This window comes from Mastigoproctus giganteus, chromosome 10 (assembly GCF_048544385.1).
Source record: "Mastigoproctus giganteus isolate SK-2022 chromosome 10, ASM4854438v1, whole genome shotgun sequence".
NCBI lineage: Eukaryota > Metazoa > Arthropoda > Arachnida > Uropygi > Thelyphonidae > Mastigoproctus > Mastigoproctus giganteus.
In genome coordinates this window covers 69,980,936-70,003,365 of record NC_143584.1, presented here as the reverse complement: position 1 = coordinate 70,003,365, position 22,430 = coordinate 69,980,936, and the positions used below count along the sequence as shown (strand labels likewise).

General features: G+C 37.2%; 1 protein-coding gene across 1 annotated transcript in view; it reads right to left on the bottom strand.

Moving 5' to 3' along the window:
- kis (chromodomain helicase DNA binding protein kismet) overlaps positions 1-22,430 on the bottom strand; it is a 1,089,809-nt gene that overhangs the window by 917,776 nt on the left and 149,603 nt on the right. The window contains 1 exon segment of the mRNA XM_090383876.1: positions 12,425-12,562. Within this exon segment, the coding sequence (XP_090240002.1) occupies positions 12,425-12,562 (138 nt within the window).

Sequence of the window (22,430 nt, the reverse complement as noted above, 5' to 3'; positions counted from 1 at the left end):
CCCGTTTATAATAGATTGCATTAACAGAAAAGCCCAATAACCCAGAAAGTGCAAATTGTTTTTATTGTTTTAAGCACTCCAGAAATGAGCTTTAGTAAAATGTGAGCTCGTGTATGGTGATAATAGTGAGTTTTTGCCTTAACCCTATGAAGTTCTTTTCAGAAAATTTCAAGATTCTCATGTTATCATGGTGCTGACTAAGCGAATAAGTGACAGCGGTACTAGTAAATCTATGAAGAAAAGGAAAGCGATCGAGTTGGATCAGAAAATTAAAATAATAAGGATGTATGAAAATGGCCAAACATTAACAAGTATAGTGCGGAATTCAGATTTGTCAGTGGCAAAGATGAACACAAAGGAGAAAGACAGAATATGAGAAGTGGTCAGTACCAATGAAGTCAACTATAACAAACAGGGCCACAAAATACGTATCAGTTTTTACAGTAAAATAACATACGTTTTTATTTCCTTTTATGTTTTCCTTTCTTATGTGCCACTCTGGCTACTTCATCACTGTCCCCCGATAAAGATTTTAATTGAACCAATTAAAAATATAACTATTTTCCTTCATTCTTCTGAGGATATTACATAGATTTTGTAATTTTGGCACATCATGGATATAATAGCAATATTTTATTAGTCATTCTCGAGTTATGTAAAACTCAACTTACGCAAGAAGTCCTGGAACGTATGTTGGAGACACTGTATTTTTGGATTACCGGGAAATCAGTTATCTGGGAAATTTTTTTTACCATCTATCCCGGAAAATCACATTCCAGTTAATGTTATCGAAAGCTTTTTTAAAAATATCAATGACTGCTAAGAAAGCAGATTCCATAAGTTCCATAAGTTTTTCATTTAGTATTTTAAGGCTGAAGGTTGCTTCTCTGGTTCTTATATTTTTCTAAATCTAAACCCATCCTTAGAAAAATTCTCTTCTACTTTATACTGAAGTCTTCTTGCAATGATTTTTGTTAGAATCTTGGAAGGATGTGTTGCTAAACTTGTTTATTGCTCTTTACATTTATTTTGCTTTGCTTTGTTTTTTTTCTGAATTGGAATTATTAAACTTTTATAAAAGTCACTTGGTATTATGCCAGTTTTATAAATTTTGTTTATTATCTTAAATAGTTCTACACTGCTTACTTCCCTGAGTTTTAAGGAGCTTTGAGGGAATAATGTCACATCCAAGTGCTTTACAATTCTTAAGTTCATTTAAGGATTTGTCAAATTCTGCTCTGATAATGCTCATCCCTAAATGATCTATTTTTTTTATCGTATGTTCATCAGTATCTTCATCAGAGTGTACAGAAAAGCACTCAGGTGATTTAGGAATAAGTTGTCCTTCACCCTGAGGCACAGGACGAATTGTAGTACATTTGGGTACGTTATTGTACACTTTTTCTTCACTGTCATCCCTTTTCTAATAGGAGGCACCATACAGAAGTATGGTGCCTCCTATTAGACAGTCTTAATATAAAACAATCTGTGACGTCATCTGTTGGCTCCCTCCATATCATGGGCACTGAGAAAGGCATAAAACATCCCTTTTGATTCACTCATGCGTTGAGTTTTGATGAATTAGTGCAGCATATGTGTGGAGCCCGGTTCTTGTCATGTTTGTCTACTTTATGCCCAAAGTACAAGAAGTAGGCCTTTTTTATGGCTCAAGTTAAGGGACACTTTCTTGTAGCTAACGTGACTTCTCCAGATACAAAACAGAAGTCATTCGGACTATTCACAAAATTATGGGGCATATTAATCTTACACAATACAAATACTGGGCAGAAAGTAGGAATCTCACAGAGAACAACCGTTAAGTGAGAATTACCCAGTATTTAGCCATATACGAGGATTCCTGCAACAGAGTTGAAGACAAATTTGAGGCGACAACAACTTATCACGTGGTGCAGAGCGAGGCGATGGTTGTTGACCGTGTGATAAAAGCTTGGTGGTACTGAAACTGTGGTGTGCCATGCATTTTGCCAAGAGCCATAGCTGACAATGTAGAATAACTCGTTAACCCCAACTGTAATTAGAAAATAAGAGCCAATCGGCAAATTTTAATGTGATTTTCGTGTTCAGCAGCATAAAATTAGTCAAGATTGAGTATTTTCATTTTCGTAACATTTTATGTGTTGACCAGTGTAATTGGACAACTGTGCCAAGATTGGTAATAAACATACAAAATAACAATATTTATCTCAAGGGGTGAAAATGAACTTTGCAATACATGTTAACCGAATTTTGTAATAAACGAATATATTTACATAGAAAAGCCTATCCTTTCACAGGGAAATGGTCAGCTGAGAATGATATTTAATCAAAATGTCACATTCCTTGAATTTTTGTGCCTGCTCATATAAACGAGTACTTTGTATAAACCGAGTTTGTATTAACGAGATTTTATTGTATATATTAATATATAAATTATATATAATCATTCCCTTGAAAAAATTCGTTAAACAGAAATTTCGTTATAAAGAAATATGACCTTTTCAACAATGAAAAATACTGTAATTCAACATTCAGATATGTAGTAAAAGATGGGAAATAAATCAGAAATAAGGGGGAATGAATAAATTTTCTAACATTTTAAAACAATTAATTTATTAATACATACATACATACATACATATTAAGAAATGACTACTCACATGACGCTCACGATGTATTAGTGATGCTTTTACGAATTATGTTGTAAAATATTAAATTATTTTTTGTTGTACACTGGATTCTACTGTACACTGTTCAAATGTTTGCATTTGTTTAAACACTCAAATATATTTTCTTCACACTGTATGCCTCAACACAAAGTTTCAAATGCTGCCAACATTTCTTGTTTGGAAGGATTAATATTCCCTCATTTTCATCCAACTCTTCGTCGATATTGTCACTAGTTCTTTGAATACTCTTAAAAATGTTGGTGTCACTTGGATATTCAGCTTCTATGACATCATTATGAACTCCTTAAAATTGGTCAAGAACAATTTCTCCACTGATCAAACCTCGTTTGGAACTCTTCCCAAAATTACTCAATGTCTTGTAGTAGTTCGTCCCTCTCATAGCTGTTGATTAGTGTTTTAGCAAAATCTGCTTTTGAAACTATTCTTAATCATTGTTTCCGTCACATCTTGCTTTCTCACTTTCACCAATTCTGAGATGCACATCCACAAATCTATAACAGAATCTATAGGTTGGTTGGTTCCTATTCTCAGTATAATTTTTTTCAGTATGCACCTTCGGTAGTGCATTTTTAAATCCTTGGCCCACTGGCTGCAGTTTAGACGAGGTATTCGGAGGGAAGAAAACAAGCTTCACAGTTGTAAATTTAAAAATTACTGGGTGAAGGTGGTCAGGGCAGTGTTGCAATAAACGCAATTTTTCTGTTTTCCTTCATCTTTCTATTGAAATTTAAAAGACACTGCTCAAAAATTTCGCTTGTCATCCGACCTTTTAAGATTTTTTGTTGTAGTTCAACTCTTACGACTTTACTCCTATGAAAAATCGGAGTCGTTTACTTTTGCCTATTACCAAAAGCTTCAGTTGTTTATTACCAGACATATTTGCACCAACCAAAACTGTAATTCCCTCCTTACTATTCTTACCACCTAAACATTTATCACCTTTAAAAGTCAGTGTCTTGTTCGGTAACCTTTAAAAGATAGACCTGTTTCATTAACATTGAATGTCTTTGGGCTCACAGCCCTCCATAATTATTTTCAAAACTGTTTCTTTCCATAGGTACAGTCTTCTTCAATTACAACTCCACTTTCGCCAATAAATAACTTTTTTGAGTAATCCATGGTGCTGTTTAAATTTGTCCCGTCAACCAGAACTGACCTGGAATGTTTTATGCCCAAAAAATGATGCGTACTCCATAGCCTTTTCTTTTATTAATAGCCTTGACATTGGCATGTTTTAGTCTCGAATCAACTTCACCCTCTTAAAAACGGCTGGAATGCATGGGCAGGAATATCAAATTTTAAAGCAATTACTTTTCTTTTTTTAAGCACTTTCACTTTTTCACACTACACTCAAGGATTTCCTCTTAGACTCTGTAGGTTACTTGCACAGCAGCTAAAACAAAAATGATTTATGGACCACTTGTACCTACCATGTAAACAGAGACATTTAGTGAAAGTGTGGATGACTCATTTCTTCAAAACAACAAATGAATTTCTGGGATAAAGGAAAATCACTCCCTCTCCTAATTCTCTAATAGGATGATTACAGTAGAAAACAGGGTGACCAGAGCCAATGTCAGCATCAGAAATATGTCTTAATCTTTGCCAATGGCCTGTGGACACACAGATAGTAGCTGACCATAAGGTATAAGGTATGTTCGTGTCAGACGGCACCTGGGATTTCTCCGATCTCCGTGTGTGTTTCGCTGTATCGAGGACAGTACACTGTCAAGCCAGAGACTTGAAAGTGTGTGGGCCATGTCTGAGCAGTGTGATATGTTGTGCCCATTGTTTATCCGGCTTATTGGCCACAAGGCCCCTAGTGGGGCCTGACATTGCCCATACCCTGCCACGTGAACGCTAGCCGGGTGTATCCAGTATCACCACAAATTGCTCTGGCAGGTCCTGCCACCCAGTTTCCTGGAATTTCAGTGGCTAGGACCTATTAAAAAAAAATTAATAAAAATTTGCGTCTGACATTAATGCTTAATGGGATTGCTGTTAGGAAATCGCTGGTTGGGGTTGAACGCTAAAGAGACGTGTTAAAGGCCAAATAGGTCGGGCAATATTTTGATGTTATTAAATTTAGACATGTGAGGCTATACGCTAGGTAAAAGCTAATAGTGTTAGTTGTCTTAGAGATTTACATAAAACCGGCAGAATTTAGACGTTGATTATAATTTGGCGGTATTGTAAAGAGTGTACTTGGTCGATTTAGTGAGGGGAGGGAGACTGAAGAAAACAGATAGAAGAATAGGGATGATAGAGTAGGCATTCCTAAAGAGGTCAGTGGAGATGAGCCCACCAGGCGAAGTATGGGGGGTAGGCAGGGAGGACAGAGGAGACAGAGATCCGTCTTCTCCCTCCCCTGCCTGGGGATGGGGTTTTAAAGGGAACCAGGTTAGAGTACCCAGTTCAGATCGCCAATGGTGTGTTGGCAGCAAAGCCACAGAATGTCTTCGTCGGTGTCATGTTCAAGAAGTGTCGAATCTGGTATGAAGGTCAAGCTGACCATCCCTCTCTGGGGGTGGGATATGTTAGCTGGCAGTGGGGAACCCAACAGGCGAGGGAGTGGGAGAGACACACATTTACTTCATTCATAATCTGCATTCTCACTCTACTTGCATTCTTTTTTTTTTTTTTTCCTTTTTTTTTTTATTATTTTTTATTTATTTATTTTTTTTAATACTTTTTTCTTATTTTATAATTTTTTTTCCAAGTTTTTTATATATATATATATTTTTTTTTTTTTTTTTTCCACTCAACTCATTCATCTTTTTCTCACACACAAGGAGGGGATGCAATGATGTGTAGTGTAAATTTAGATAATAATTAAAACTAGGGTTAGTGTGTACTTAACTGTAGCATTTATGGTTTGTGTTCTTTTTCTCACACGCTTACACTTTTATTCATTCTTCTAGCTCTCATCTCATTTATTCGACTCTTACTTTCTGCACTGCACTCTCTGGGCACCGCAACTTACTGTTATTCTTCAGTTGTGGTGCAGGCCTAGCCGCAAGGTTTTTTTTGCAGGCAAGGGGAGAATGCAGTGATAGTGTTTATGTGGTTAGTAAATGTTTGTTGGTACAGTATATATAAAGTAATGCAAGTTATTTTTAACTTTGTATTCTTTCGGCCAATTACATTTGCTCTTCCACTCATTCCCATTCACTCTCTCTTTCCCTCATGCTAGGTCACGCTTTCTTTCACTAAAACTGCCATTTATTCTGGTTTACCATAATTCCTAGTTCACTCAGTGCCCAGCCTATTTATTCTATCTTTCATTTTCATTCATTCATTCTATGTTTCATTTTCATTCAATCTTGCATTCTATATTGCATCCCCTTGCTACTAGCTTACTGATATTTTTCAGTTAATCTGCTTCCCTGGCTGCCTGTACATCTCCCTCCCCTATATGGTTACTTATTTGGTGTGGGGCCCCAGGTTCCTACACATGGCAGGGTAGTCCTGGGGAGTTTTGTTATGTCAGGTTTCTGTCAGGGTGCAGAATACTGCTATCCTAACAGTTTTTAAGTCATCGTCTGGGCGTGGTGGGAAACTTGGGCAATTTTACTATTGATTATTGTTTAATTGCTGGGGGTGCTGAATTGCCATTCTTTGCATTGCTCTGCGCATTTCGAATACTTTCTGTGTGAAAGATGTAAAAGCTTTATAATTTTGCTCTTCTATGAGGAACAGATGTTCTTCTCCCCTGGGAAGGGGACCAATCTATGCTATTAGCTCTGTTCTGGGGATGTCATATATTATACATTTATATAGAATGTGTGCCCAGTCTTCACTTTCGCCACAGGTGCAGTTTGGGTCATCGGTCAGGCCTAAGGAGGTTAGTTTTGCCTTTAGGGAGCCGTGACCTGTCAATATAAATGTTGTAAAAAGTCCAGGGGCATACCACTTAGGTGGCTTTGGGCTAACTATTGACACCCGTGGCAGAAACCGTTTAGTAACCAGACCTCTGGTTTCCTGCTCCCACTTTGTTTGCCATAGCTCGTGGAGCTTTGTGGCTATTCTTTTTCTTTCATCATTGAAGGTGTTGGTTGTATCAAGGGCTATGCCCAGAAATTCTGTGGGTATGCCCTTTTTAAATCTATAATATAAGCCTCTTTTGGCAGGTAAAGTGGGAGAGTTCTGGCCAGCAACTGTAGTGCAGGTGTGCTACATGCTCTAGTAATAGTGAGTAGTATTGTCCTTTGTATCGATTCTAATTTATTCCTATTTCTTACTATGGCTGAGCGGATGAACCACGCACTGGCTCCATAGGTGATAACAGGTAGGAACATTGCATGGTATATGATTTCCAGGGTCTTTCTTTTGAGTCCCCAGTCTGCTTGACTGATCCTGGCAATCATACCTGTATAATTTCTCACTTTCTTCGCCAAGTAGATCAAATGGGGGTAAAAAGTTAATTTTGACCACTCCAAGATATTTTAGTTCCGTTACCATTTTTATAGTGGTTGTATTAATTTTGATTTGTGGACGTGTTCTTATGTCCAAATTGCCTTTTAGAAGTTTTTTTTGGTTTTTACAGGCGATATTTTGAGCATGTGCATTTGTGCCCACTTCTGCAGCTGCAAGAGGGCAGCATTTGATCTTTGTTCTACAACCACTTGCGAGTTACCTTTTACAAGGAAAATCATGTCATCTGCAAAGGCCAGGCTTTCCACGGGGACCACATCCAAGGCCAGAAATTCGTCCAGAACGATGTTCCAAAAGAAAGGGCCAAGGATTGAACCCTGCGGGCAGCCTTTATTCACAGGGCGTGTCAATTCCTGGAACCTTGTGCGTACTGAGACACTTGTGTCTGTAAGGTAGCTGTTTATTACCTTATAGAGGTTTTGTGGGGCATTTGCCTGGCGAAGTCTCCTAAGGACACTAGGCCACCAGAGCGAGTCAAATGGTCCAGCAAAGTCAATGGAGATTGCCAGATTATATTTCTCCTCTGTTTGTTTTTTTTTTTTTTTTTAACTGTTGTGAGTAGGTGGTGCATGGCATCCTCCATAGAATTGCCCTGCTTAAAACTGTACTGATTGTTGGAATGCAAACCTGCTTCTGTGTAATATTGAGCTATTCTGCTATATATTAGTTTTTCATATATTTTCCCTAGTACAGGGAGTAGGGATATTGGTCTATATGATTTGGGATCAATAGGGAGTTTTTCAGGGTTTTTGAGGATTAATCTTAACACAGCTTGTTTCCATATTTTTGGGAATATACCTCATACAGTTATTATTTAGTGCTATTAATTTATCTGGTGCTATTTCTGCTAATTTTTTGATAATCTCAACCTCTAAGATGTCAAAACCTGGGCATTTATTGTTTTTGGTTTTAGATAGTGCTATTTCTAAGTCTGGTATAGTGAACAGAGGTTCAATAATGGCATTGTCATATTCAGTGTTTTCTTTTATAATGTTTAGCTGGGTGGGGGAATGATTTCCAGTTTCCATCTGAATGATACTGTCTAAGATGTCATTTACAGAATCCACCCAACACAGGGTTGGGGTTCCATCTGGTTTGACAGTAGTTTCTAAGACATCTCCTCTTGGTAGCTTGTTGGTCACTATTCTGTAAACAACTCCCCAAGGGTTATTGTTTCCAGTAGTTCCCACCAAGTTCCTCCAGCATTCCTTTTTCTTGTCTCTTATGAGGGCTGTATACTGATTCCTGAGAGATTCTATAAGAATCTCTCAGTGCATCCACCTCACTTTGTGGCCAAGATGTTCTGGCTCGTTGAAAATGTCTCCTCGCCTGGTGTACCCTACTTCTGAGTATATTCAGTTTGGGGCACCACCAGGGAACTGTCTGCTTCCTTGGTTTTTTCAGTGGGATGGACAGGGTTGCTGTTTTTGTTAAAATGTTTGTCATAGTAAGTGCTTGCTTGTCCGGGCTACAGTTGTCTGATCTAGACCACTCATTTTCCTGTTTTTGCAGCTCAGCTGCTGTATGTTCTGCAAAAATCTGCCAGTCTGCCTTTTTAAGGTTATACCTTTTGATATATCCAAAAGGGAGTGTTGGATTGTTTGTAATTGCCTGTTTAGTTTGAAGGAAATGGCTCTGTGATCTGATGTGGTCCAGGCTGGCTGGACACACCAGTCTGCGATTTTATAAGCTATTGAATTGGTGGAAAGAGTAACATCAATATCACTCTCCCACATGGTACTGCTAAAAGTTGGGAGGTTATTTGGTTGGTTTAGCACTTGAAAGGGTGAGGTGGCTATATAGTCTGAAAGTATCTGGCCATTGTGTGTGCCTGCTCTGTCTTCCGTACGGCTATGCCATAAGGCTGACCGGCAGTTGACATCAGCACACACTATGATATTTGCAGTAGGTAGCAAGTTTGTGACTACTTGTAGGTATTCAATAGTTGGATTTATATCTTCACCTGGTCTGAAGTATGGTGAAATAATGTAAAACTGTTGTACAGCACTGGTGATATGGGCACACACTCCCACTGGGAAGTAGAAGTGACCCACCTTTATGACTGTAAGGTCAGTATTTTTAACTACTATTGCTGTAGAAGGGACACCTGAGGTGTATTCTATTATTTTATAGCCTCTTGGGTATCCCTGAACCCTACCCATATGTGTGTGTAGGGTTCCTGGAGTACCAAGATATCTATATTATTTTCTTCCAATTTAGCAGTTTCTTTCAACTGCTATTTCTTCCAAAAGCAGTTGACCAGCGTGACTTCTTGGTATAGTAGTGTATAGGTCGTATATGATTTGCTTCTTTTTAGCCATCGCTGACCCTCTGTTGGCCTCTCTTAAAACTTAAATTTTTTTCTAGAAACCAAAGACCCTTCTTGAACTTCAGGAAGCTGTAATTCATGTTTGAAACAACAAACTATCAGTTGATTATCTTCAGAAATTGATCTTGTTAATGCCTCAACGGTGTGCTGCTGTCATCAGGACCAGAGGCGGTTCAACTAAATATTAGTTTGTACCTGGTGAACAGTTCATTTTGTTTTCCATTTAAAATTATAAACTGAAGCAAATTGAGGGATAACATTTCAGCCATAATTTGTTGTTTACCAAAACTGTTGTATAAAGGTTGTAAATGCTCATTTTGGAATATTTTGAGGGCACCTGTCAAATATTAGTTAGCTTTGCCTTAACTATTAATAAATACCTTTTGTTTATATTTCTATTTGTGATGCTAATCATTAATGTAACGTACCATCATGAAAGGGTCAGAAATGTGAAATTCATAGGTGATGCACTTTCTTTGAACATTGGTATGTTAATCCCAAATTAACATACCAATTGTGTGGTACTACATTCAGGGTAGTGGAAAATCAAAAAAGACTTTATGCAGTTGAATATGAAGTTCTTTGACCAATGCAGATAGGCTGCCAAGAGCCAATTAATGGGGTTTTGTCAATGATATACAGGACTTTTGCCATTGGGAATATGGTGATAATCCTATTGCAAAAGGAACAGTTGGACCACATCATCACACAATCGTGATCATCACAAACTTCATATATAAGAAAATTAAGCATAAAGTTAAAGATATGCAAGTGTATTTATTTTGTAAAGTGCAGCAATCTGCAAAAAGATTTCTCTTGTAAAGAAAGCAGGCTCTCATGCTTATAAAAAAGGATCACAAACAATTTTTTAGTCATTTTTCCAAGATGAATACAAGTTTGAATGCTGGATAAAAGTTTTACTTTTAGCAATTTGCTTGCCATGGAAAATATGGCCCTATGACAGCTGTTTCTTTCTAAGGCTGAGACACTAATATTCTTAAGATAACTTGTTATACAGGATGTCCAAATATAAACTTTTTTGCAGTTCTCATATAATCTTCTTTGTTCTCACGCTGATAATCAGTATCGATGGAAAGACTGATTATCAGTATCAATAATTCTTTGTAAATATTCTTACTTTAGCAAAAATAAATTGTTTATTTTTTTAATGAGAATAGTCATTCAAAACTCAGTAAAATTTATTTTACTAATAAATCTTATCAATGGGGTATAAACCAAAAGGTTTCTTCTTGTTGTAATGATGTTTGAGTGTCTTGCAACCATATAGGATTAATATCAGTTTTGTAGTAATTGCACAATAACACATACTGTTAGAGTACACAGTTACTTAATATCCATAAATTTCCCTAAACAAAAAAAAAAAAAAAAAAACTTTCAGTTGCCACCAAAATAATGACTCAAGAAAAACTATTCTAATACTGTTGGTTTCAGCACACAAAATACATATAACAAACATTTAAACAGAAACAAATTTTTCTATAAATAATACTGATTACAATATTATTTATAGTTTCTATTATTTTATGTGTAATATGTAATATTAAGGTATTTGTAGAACAGCAATAAACAGGAAATATAATAACAAAATCAATACCTTCAAAGAAGAGACAGATAACCCCAAGGGCTCACATCTGGTGAGTATGGACTTGGCACACTCAGTGTCCTGAGCTGGATATCATCATTCTTCTCTACTTCTCTCTCACTTGGTAACTTAGGAATTTTTTTTTTTTGGCTGGTGCAGCATAAGCCTCAAGCTTCCTTGCACCATATGGCTAATAATAATAATTAAAATCAAACTCAGCTTAATCAAAACCTAACAGATGCTTGTGGGCAACATTTTCAAAAACTTGAACTGGCTGGCTGAGAGCCAGTCCAACTTTTGAAAGAGGCATTCTCAAAAGCAGCAATAGTCATAACTGAATTATTTCCCTCATCGAAAGGTGCATAAAATGGATTTTTTGTTAACTATAAATTTTTAGTATCCATTAATAACTTTGTCCCTTACGCCGAATCAGCAGAGAGAGAGAGAGAGTGCATCCACATTTCCTATTATAACTATTTGATTATCAAAAACCCATAATTGATTATTTAAATGCAGTAATTGATTATTTTGATACAAACAGTTTCTAACCAACTGCTAACCAAACAGAAGATGCCAAGCATGTCACTATTCTGTATTTTTTTTTTTTTTTTTTTATGTGAGCCCCAAACACGAGAGGTATTAGAACCTATAGTACTTAGTACCGTGCTTGGTTTGGAGGTTGAGAAGACGAAAGAAGATATTTGTTGACATTGGACTTGAACTTCTGTAGATTGTAATTTTCAGGTATGCCCTAGTAAATACTAGCTTGTAGCATTGGCATAACCAAGACATACTTCATGGTTCAAGAAATTAAAGAAGTTATTCCCAAGATCACCACAAGTAACATATTCTAAGAGATGCCGCATATTACACATGTAAGAGGTCCCATACTGGTCAATCAAATCATAAGATGCAAAAGAGTGGGATAGCTCCTTGCTTATATAGGTATGTATCATTTAGGAAACTATGATAGCATTACCAATTTTATGGTATATAGTGTGTTTAGGATCTAACAGCACCAGGGGTTTCCACCTTCTCCGTTTCTATATCTACTATAAAAGAATGAAGAATACAGAGATGATTATTATCTACAGACCACCCAAGAAACACATTTAATAATAGATCATGGTGCCTAATCAACCACTAAGGACTGAAATAAGCACAAATAAGCACTGAAAGAGTTGGGACATATAAATAACACTGCACTTCTCTTTTAGATATGCTATTCACCACAGTGAAGCAATTAATAGTGAGAGTTAACACATTTGGAAAGGTTACATTCAATCTGGTCATTCTGTACATATGAAAAAAAAATTACTAATAGAAAAATATACAAGCTTTAATAAACAAAGTACCAGCTGTTGTACTTACCACAACTTGTACAGCCTTGTTATCTGAAGATAATATAACGGACTGTCCCAGATCAATTTCAATAGTTTCATCACTTAAATTTAAGTCAATATCATCTGTGTACTTCTTACGTGATGTATTTCTTGCTGAACGACGTTTCTAAAAAACAAAATTTGATTCTATTAAAATGTTTTAATTTTTTTAATGATTAATATATTTAATCAATTCTACTATTTAAATTTAGTATTCAAGATATAGATCCACATTAAAAAAAAAAAAAACCAGATACAAATTTATTTTCTGCACAAAAACAAGTTCAACGCATCTTAATAGTACTAAAAATAATAATTTTGTCTTAATTATATATAGCAATGGCACTGGAATGACATCACCATAAATGTTTCGCACTGGTAACTGGATATTGGGATTATACAGAGCTGCCCCACCATTAAACCAAGGCCAACCTCCCTACATGATTTTGATATACAAATTGATGTTCCTGTGGGCCTCATGGACTTGCTCCATGGTGTGTTCAGCACATGACCAGCATGAGGCAAAAACTGTCCCCTTTATGGTTCAATACATTTTAAGTGAACTTGTAAGTTCATCCAAACATTTTTTCATTAAGCTCACCTACAGTCTTTAACTATGAATAACGTCCACAACAATTGACTTTCAGACTTAAAAAAGTTGCAGTTGCATACGTAGAAAGGACTCCGTAGCCGAGTGGTCAGTAGCACACACTCCTTGAATAGACCGGGGTTCAAGCCCCTGACTGCTGAATACGGTCGATCTGCCAACCAGCACTGGACCAGTATGGCAGATTATGGTCCATTTCCCTCAACATGAATTGTTGAGGAGGCTTCCATCCTGCAGTGGGTTGATAATGGGTGCAGTTCATTTTATTTATTTTTCTTTTTTACAGAGAAAGAATACTGATGTGGCATCCAACTACCATCATATAGTAAAGTTCTGCACGTTCCAAAGCACAATGGTATTTGAACACACTGCTGCAGCAAAGGCAGATTCAGATTTGTACTGGTATTTCAAAAATAGAGGCATAGGGGAACTTTTCACAATCATGTAGGGGTGTCCAAACACCTTTGATCATACAATATATACAAGTTCTAACCTCAATGATGTCCATTTCTTTCTTATAATATGTTATACCAAATTTCATTTTCTGAGAAAATTGCAACTACAAACCGCCCCATGATCCCATTTGTCCTAATTATTTATTCTAAAACTCTAGCAGCTTCTCAGATGATTTTCTGCATCCATACACTGACTTTCCATAGTGAAATTTCCTAATCTGAATCACCTCTTTATCACCTGTTATGTTGTTCCAACTTGATAATCAATCAGCACTTTTTTGACATTCTTTCAAAACTCTACTTTTGCAGTCAAGCTCTCCAAACAGCAAATTAATATTCTATGGTTATTTTAATGTTCAAATCTCAGGCTGACTTCAGCTCTCTATTTATGTAGCCCCAGATAGAAGAGATGCTAAGGTATTCAATTATTGCTAACTATTTTTCAGAACTGGCTTGGTTATTTACTAGACCACCAGACAATTCCGACCCTATATCTCATAAAACCAGATCTGTTCCTCACTACTCTTTCCAAAGTAGGCATAATTATTTTAACTATATTCAAGGTACCTCAGTTCACAACTTAGTGACAGCCTCTTCTGCAATGTGGCATCTCATTTATAATAGTTCATCTCTCTTCTGGACCATTATCTGCAATGTGTCATATATTAACACAGGGGTTCTTAAAGTGGGGTCCACAAAATCCAAGGGTTCCATGGATAGATTTCAGGGGATTCGTGAAATTGGATGGGAAAAAAATTACATCTTTATTTTCACTAACCTCTAACTGAAATTTAGCATTTCCTTCAATTATGAATGTAAGAAACAAACCACAGTAGTATTAGCAGCACCTGCAACTTTGTCATAAATAGAAATTACAGATACCACACAGAAGTTCTCTGGCTTTTAAGAGGAGAAGTCTTGAAATGGATATTCGAACTAAGGACAGAAGTTCCACTTTTTCTGAAAAAAAAAAGAAAACCCACTCTTCGAACACTTTGAAAGGATTTTATCTATGGGTTTGCTTACCTGGAAGATATTTTTAACCACATGAATGAGATAAATCTTTCAATTCAAGGTCCTGAAGTCACCGTTATGGATACTACTGAAAAATTACAAGCTTAATTGGCTATGCTGCCAATATGGAAGAAGAAAATAGAGGCAGACATCCTTGCAAACTTTCAAATGCTGGAGGAAGTGCTTTACCAAGATTTGAGTTGAAATACAAAATTCTCTGTCGATTTCTTTGAAAAGAGAAGTCTGTGAACACTTGAAAATACTTCAGAACTCTTTCAAAAGTTATTTCTATCTTGTTGGCATTAAAGTTGAACCATGGATCTGCAATCCTTTTCTGATATAAACTTTATCAAAAATGTTGACTTAATCAAAGATGAACTCATTGATCTTAGGACAAAATAACTTACTATAACTAGAGTTTAACTCAAAAAGTCTTGGGGAATTCTGATGTTCCTTGAGTGAAGTGCTTATTCAAACTAAGGACAGAAGTTTCACTTTTTCTTTCAGAAAAAGTGGAAAAGTGGGTTTCACTTTTTCTTTCAGAAAACGTGAAACCCACTTTCCTACTTTTCCACAGTGTTCGAAGAGTGGGTTTCACTTTTTCTTTCAGAAAAAGTGAAACCCACTCTTCGAACACTTTGAAAGAAAGGATTTTATCCACGGGTTCGCTTATCTGGAAGATATTTTTAACCACATGAATCAGATGTAGTTAAAATGTTGCAAATGGAATTAAAGCTTCCATAGCTTGCTTTACAAGGTGAGCTGTGGAAACTTTAATTCCATTTGCAACAATCTTTGTAAATCGGGATTTTCGACACTTCTAACCATTGAAACAAAAAATCGAAATCGATTGGATATCCAACATGACATGCGTGTTGCCTTGTCAAAGACCACTCCACAGTTTAATGTTCTTATTCAAGCTAAGCACCAACAGCCTTCACACTGATATGTCTTTAAAAAATAAAATTTAACTTTAACTTGCCTAAAGTAGAGCGGCAGCAATTCATTATGTACCTGGTACATAATTTTTTTTATTTTAACATATCCCCTGTTAAAGCTTTGAAATGAAATTGTAATTTTTTGTCGGTTTGGGTGGGGTGGGGGGGCCCTCCTACGCCTGTGCGGAAATCCGCCACTGCCATTACAAAGCCGAGCATTGAAAGATGAAAATAAAGGACATATTGCATCCTTTCTCGTTTCTGGCAACCCTAGCTGTAGCTGACCGAGTACGCAAGGTCACAGAGGAGGGGAGAGTGGTTTACAGGTAGTTGCGAACGGTGATGCCGGCAAGGAAGAGAGGTCAGGAGAGGGGAGGGAATAGGAGAGGAGAGGGAGAAGCAGGAAGGGAGACAGTTGAGATGGGTGACTGCCGTCGTAAGCAACTGACAAGCTCTTGGACTATGAGAGGCTCAAAGATTGGATGCATGTATGTGCCATGGTCCCTGTTGATCATATTCCCGGTGACACTGATGTGTGCTATTTCCAGCCAACGGAAGATGCTGAAGTTGTGAGAGAAGCCTATTATTTTTGCGTCCTTGTGTGTGTGTGTGTGTGTGTGTGTGTGATATCATGGCTCTCCTGCCAATAGTGAGCAGCTAGCGCTGAATGGGTAAAGTCAGCTTTAGTGATGGCGGTCTGCTGGCCCCTCGACAGGTCATCACCACAGCATCAATGACCAAGACCTCCTCATATCCTACGACGTCACCTCCTTAGACACATGCATCCCTATTTGTTGGGCAATACACTGTCTTCGCCGTCTATTCAAAGGCGACCATATCTTATGCGATGGGACTAAACTTTCCGTATCGGAAAGTCTGTGAAGCAACACAGCTAGCAAGGAAGCACTGAATATAAACAAATCTGAGGCCTTGCTATGTGCTCTCCCATCAGTTCTCACCTGGCAAACCTAGTCATGGAAGAGTGCGAAACAGATTCCCTTTCTAATCCCTCCCCTCCTCCATCACCCTCTGGCATAGATGGATGATATCCTCATCTGGCATAGATGGATGATATCCTCACTATACTCCCCCAAGGCTCCGAGATGAGATTTCTAGGCTATCTCAACAGCAAATCACCTTTTTTTTTTTTCAAAATTCACAATTGAAATCAAGAAGGACAAGGCCCTTCCATTCTTAGATGGGTGGTTCCAGAGAAAGGGTTTGCAGGTCACGTCAGTATATCAGAAATCCACATGTGCCGGACAATACACCAACTACCGTTCCTGTCACTCCAATGCACAATATCATAGCATCAAGCGTTCACTAATGAACAGGGCTTGGACAAATTGCTCCAATGCTACCGGCACACGTGAAGAAATACATAGGGTCAAGAGGGACCTCAGAAAATGCGGTTACCCTGAGCAGGCCCTCAACTACTGGGAACTATGGACATCACGCCGTCACAGCACTGAACACTCTTCATCAGACACCCGACAACTTGACACTTCTGGTTTCTCAGGCATCGCCCGCATCCCATTTTACCCTGCTCTAGCGTACGACATAACCAGAATCCTTCGCAGCTACAATATCCCCACCGTTCAAACACCCGGAACGAAACTCCAATCCACATATCCCCCTCTGAAGCAGAGCGGAATCATTTACTGCATACCATGCCGGGACTGTGACGCAAGTTACATCAGGAAGGCCATCCGCTGTTTGAAAGATGGGTTGAGCAACCACCAGTCCGCCATTACTAAAGCTGACTTTAGTGCTAGCTGCTCACTATTGGCAGGAGAGCCATTATATCATACCCGAGGATGCAAAAATCATAGGTTTCTCCCGCAACTTCGAGATTTGCCATTGGCTGGAATCAGCACACATCAGTATCACCAGGAATACGATCAATAGGGACCGTGGCACCCACATACATCCAATCTTTGAGCCTCTCATAATCCAAGAAAAAGAAAGAAAAGTCCAACAGCTAGGCAGTCTCCCTTCCTGCTTCTCCCTCTCCCGACCTCTCTTCCTCGCCCGCATCACCGTTTACAACTACCCATAAACCACTCTCCCCTCCTCCTCGCATACTTACATAGTCTAAGGTCAGCTACAGCACATAAAAACAACTGCTTGCCAGTGCTCAATTAGTTGAAAAAGGCTACATACAGTAGTCAAAAGCTTCTATGTATGTTCTGTTATGTTATCTCTTAAACATCTGTCCATTGTATCAGTTTTTTTTTTTGTCACCGTGTTTACTCTATCACTTACAAATTAAGTTCTTTTCTCTTGGTCGGTGCAAGCAAGAAATCACTATGAATCCATTACAGAGAGTCAAAACATATTATAGAACAAACTTACTTGTGAAAAGATCTAAGCTTCCAGAAAATGCATTTTCTTGATCTGGAATATGTGGTCCATTTCCCTACAATCTGCCAAACCTAACTTAATTTTTCTGACATAATCTCAATTGTTGACTGCCTCGCCAGTCATCCATTTTTATCCTAATTATTCACTCATTTCTTTTCATTTCAAATGTAGGTAACTCTGCATTTGATGACTTAAATATTCCTTGTCAGAAAACTGATAGTCTGGAATCTTATCTTGATGATATCTCCTATGGCGTAAAATTTCATTAGTCCATTATGTAGGATTCAAGTGTTGCTTTTGTTTTCATGTTACTATTGTTCTCCTAATAATAAACCACTGATAACTTTTTGACTTTCATTTATGCAATACTCCAAAGCTCATTTTTCTAATGATAAGTAACAATCCTTGATAATTTTAATGCACACATCGTGCATTAAAATTACCAATCTTGAAATAAACAGCTTCAAATTTATATTTGCATAGTCCCAGATGGTAGAGGTGACAAGGCTTTTGCAATTACTAATGACCTTACTTGACTTGTTCATTTACTTAAGCATACCAGCTTTTGCAAACCACACACCTTGATCTTTTCAATATTCACAACATTTTTGATTTTTACCTCACCAATAACCCTTCGAAGTACACGGTTATGGTTAGCAGCCTTCAAGGTACATCAGTTTCAAACTTGGTCATTTGGCATAGGCACTTGCCACTGCAAAATTGGATGATCTGAATGGCTTCTGTTCCTCTTTTCCTAATCATAGATTAGGAAACTAGCTTCTTGTTCAAATAGCATTGCAGCCTTCTCATCTCTCCCCTAAACTACTGGTCACTATCTGTCCACACTTCCACTTCTGCCATATTCTGATGGTACTTATTAATCTTAATAAAAACGTAATGCTGAATTATCTTATTTTCCCCCAAACTTTGTATCAATGACCTTTATAAATTTCCTCCCAAAATAATAGACGAATCCATTCAATGCCACTCCCTGTCATATGATTCATTAGAAAAATCTTGAATAATCTTGCTGGATGCAAAAAATTGAATTCCTGGTGGAAATCCTCCCAATGTCATTAAAATGTGCTCCAAAGCACAACTATTACCCTATACCAGAGCCTTACATCTGATCAATTATAGCCAATACAGCCTTTATATTAAAGGCTATATTCGCTATAAAAGCTATATTGACTCCACCAGTTGATCATTCTTAATCAGCTAGTGGAGTCATTGCATATGTTACTCATCTTTGGTTTTTTGTTTGTTATTTGGTTTTTTTTAGGAGCATTAGCAACTAAGGCCATATTGCTCTGGGGATATGCGGTGGTCATTCCCTGACCTTTCTGCATCCTCCGTATTTGGTGGTCAAGGGCTCGAACCCCGGTCTAATCAAGAAGCATGTGCTACGCACTGCTGCTCCTGCCCACCTGGCTACGGAGGCACCTACTCATCTTTGGAAAAATTCAATTAAAAAGTTTGATGAAGTCTGTTCCTCTTAAACTATGGCTTTTGATTGTGTTTTGCATAAGTTTTCTAAACAAGCTTCCATCATATGATCTGCTTTCAGTTTTTTACAAATGAATAGCCAGTCTCTCTCTCTCTCTCTCTCACTGTAGTTGATAGTAGGTGGCTGTGTTTTTAACTTTTGAACTATTATGTTCTCCGAGACTATTCCCCCCCCCAAGTATTTTCCTTCAATACGTTAATATCTTCCACTAACAGAAAACCCTACCCATTGCTTTACCGATGCAAATCTTATCTTATCAGCACACTACATACCACCTAAGTATGAGGAATTCGGTTTCATCACCTGTTAAACATCAGACACCTGTTCCTTAAATGCCAGTCTACAGGCAAATCTGAATCAAACAAGCAAGCAAAATTTGGTTAACTTCAATACTAGTCCTGTCTTATTTCCAATTAAAAAAAAAGTCTTTTGCTCCTCCCATGCTCATCATTAATAAGAGCTTTTTAGTCAGGATCAATACTTTATTAGGGATAACCCTAATTCTAACCACTTCTGGCACAAGCATAACACAAATACTACTTCGGCATAAAAAAAAGCTTTTTCACTTCTGGCATTACTTTTCTGCTAAAAAGCTATTGATTTTATACAAGTCTTAAACTCACCCCAGCATGTACTGATCCTACATCTCAGATGATACCCAAGTGCCTCTAAAACAGTCTCTGGCTCCTAGACTATACAAAAAGAAAGTAGTCCAGTTAATTAATTAATGGCCCATTCCTTATAAGATATCCTTCCATCACAGAGCCATTCAGTTTCTGTTGCATGTCTTTTCTCTAGATACTTTTTCATGGGCACACTTTCAATGAAACAAGTCTGAATGAGTGCTTCAACCAAACAACATCCATTCACTGTTCCTTGTAAAGCTCATAGAACTACCTTTTCATCATTCATCTCCTACTGCTGTTTTCTTAAAATGACCATGTGTATTTCCTAAAAATTTCAATCCACCATCAAGTATCTTCTGTCCTCTCGGCCTTCAAATCACATAGGATCCTAAAGTACTTAACTCTGATATATTTTTTTGCATGTGCTTAAAAAAAAAAAAAAAAAAAGTACAAAATCAATTACACAGCCATTTAAGTAATTCATTCCAAGTTTCTCTAGACTCTGCCACTAATGACTGGAACAGTTATTTTGCAAGCATATGCTTACATCTGATCTTAATCAAAATGCTTTATCTCACTAATGATAAACCATACCTTGGCAATTTTTTTTTTCCATCACATAAGAATAGAAAACACGACTGCTTTAATGAGAAGGCATGTGAAGCGATATAACCATGGAAATCCATAGCTCTCTAGCTAGAAACTGTTTATAAGACTTTATTTTTATTATAAAACAATTTTAATGGGTATATAATAATATCTATTTACAAATATTTAGGGTTTTCTTATATATATATATATATATATATATATATATATATATATATATATATATATAGGTAGTAGTAATGGAGGCATGTGATGCAAGAAAGCAAGCATATGACCTTATGCAGCATCAGCGGAAAAAAAAAACAAAAACAAATTTTAAACATCCATTCCCTCTAAATGTTTGTCCAGTTCCTCCTTGAATTTATGTAAGCTATCAACTTCCGCAATGACAGAAGGAAGTTTGTTCCAGCAAATAACTGAAAGCTGGGTAAAGGAAAATTTCCACACATCTATTCTTCAACTGTCTTTCCTCAATTTCAATTTATGCCCCATCAGGTTTGTAATCTGAGCAGGTGGAAGAATCCCATCAGAATTCAGCATGCTCAACCCATTCAAGATCTTATGAACCTCAATCTGATCACCTCGTAGGTGTCTAGTCTCCAGCCGCTGCAATTTGCAGAACTTAAGCCTCTCTTGGTAAGATGATCCCTTCATTCCCATCACCAATCTTGTTGCCCTTCTCTGTACACACTCAAGCAACTCCACATCCTTCCTAAAATCAGGCCTGCAGACCTGTACACAGTAGTCAAAGTGTGGCCTGACCATTGCCTTATACAAAGGGATAATCACCTCCTTATCCCTAATAGCAAAATTCCTGTACAGGTGACCCCCACAACACTGATAATTCGTTCCGGAAAAACAGAGCGCTAAGCGAGCGCCGCATTAACTCACAAATACCATATGAATTTGTGAGTTGCGGTCGGTGCCACAGGATATTTCCTAATCAATAATAAACTGTAGTGAAAAGATGCACAAATATCGGTCAAAATATTTAATATTCAAATATTTGTACATATAAAATATTCTGCATTACATACATATATAATTATGTGGTAACTACTTACGTATCAAAATTAAACTTAAAATTCCAATTAAAATCATGAAAAATGTGTTGATTTTGGGTTGAACTTTGGCCCTCTTCCAAATAAACTAAAAGGGGTATTAATTTTAAATCCCCAGCAGCGTTACCACCTAACAATAAAGTCAACCGATCCTTCACCGCTTTGAAACCTGGCATGTTTTTTCTTCTTTCAATAGAAACTTCTTTTAGGCATTCGTTTTTCCATAAAATTCCTGCTTCATATATGTTAAAAACATAATACCCCTCTTCAATAATTTTAACTTCTTTTTTGAAAGTTTCGGCTCCTTTTTTTTTTTTTAAGTGAGTTTTCTTCAGATCATCATATTGGCTAATCTCTCTCTCTCTTTTTTTTTTTTTTTTTTTAATATTTAACAACTGAATTCTGCATTGGATATTATCTTCAATAAAATTAGTTAAAGTCTTTCCATTTCAATCCTAATAGCCTAGCCCTAGTTGCTTGCAGTGGAACAGCTATCTTTCCCGCTCTTAAAATGAATTCTTTATTTTTTTTATAATTGTTCTTATAGTTAAACTTGCAAGTCCTAAATTATGGCACACATCCGCTTGTCGTTGACTGGAAACAATTCGCTTCAAAACATCTCATTTAATTTTCAAATTCAGTCTTTTTCTTACATTTATAGTCTTCGTACTTTGCCCAGACGTTGCTTTTTCATTCTTATCGGCCATTATTAACTCTTCGAAAATGTAACTGCGTTGGTTGCATTAATTATGATACAATGTTCGAGTAAACTGTCCGTTTCGCACGATGTCTAATACGGTACTGAGTGATGACG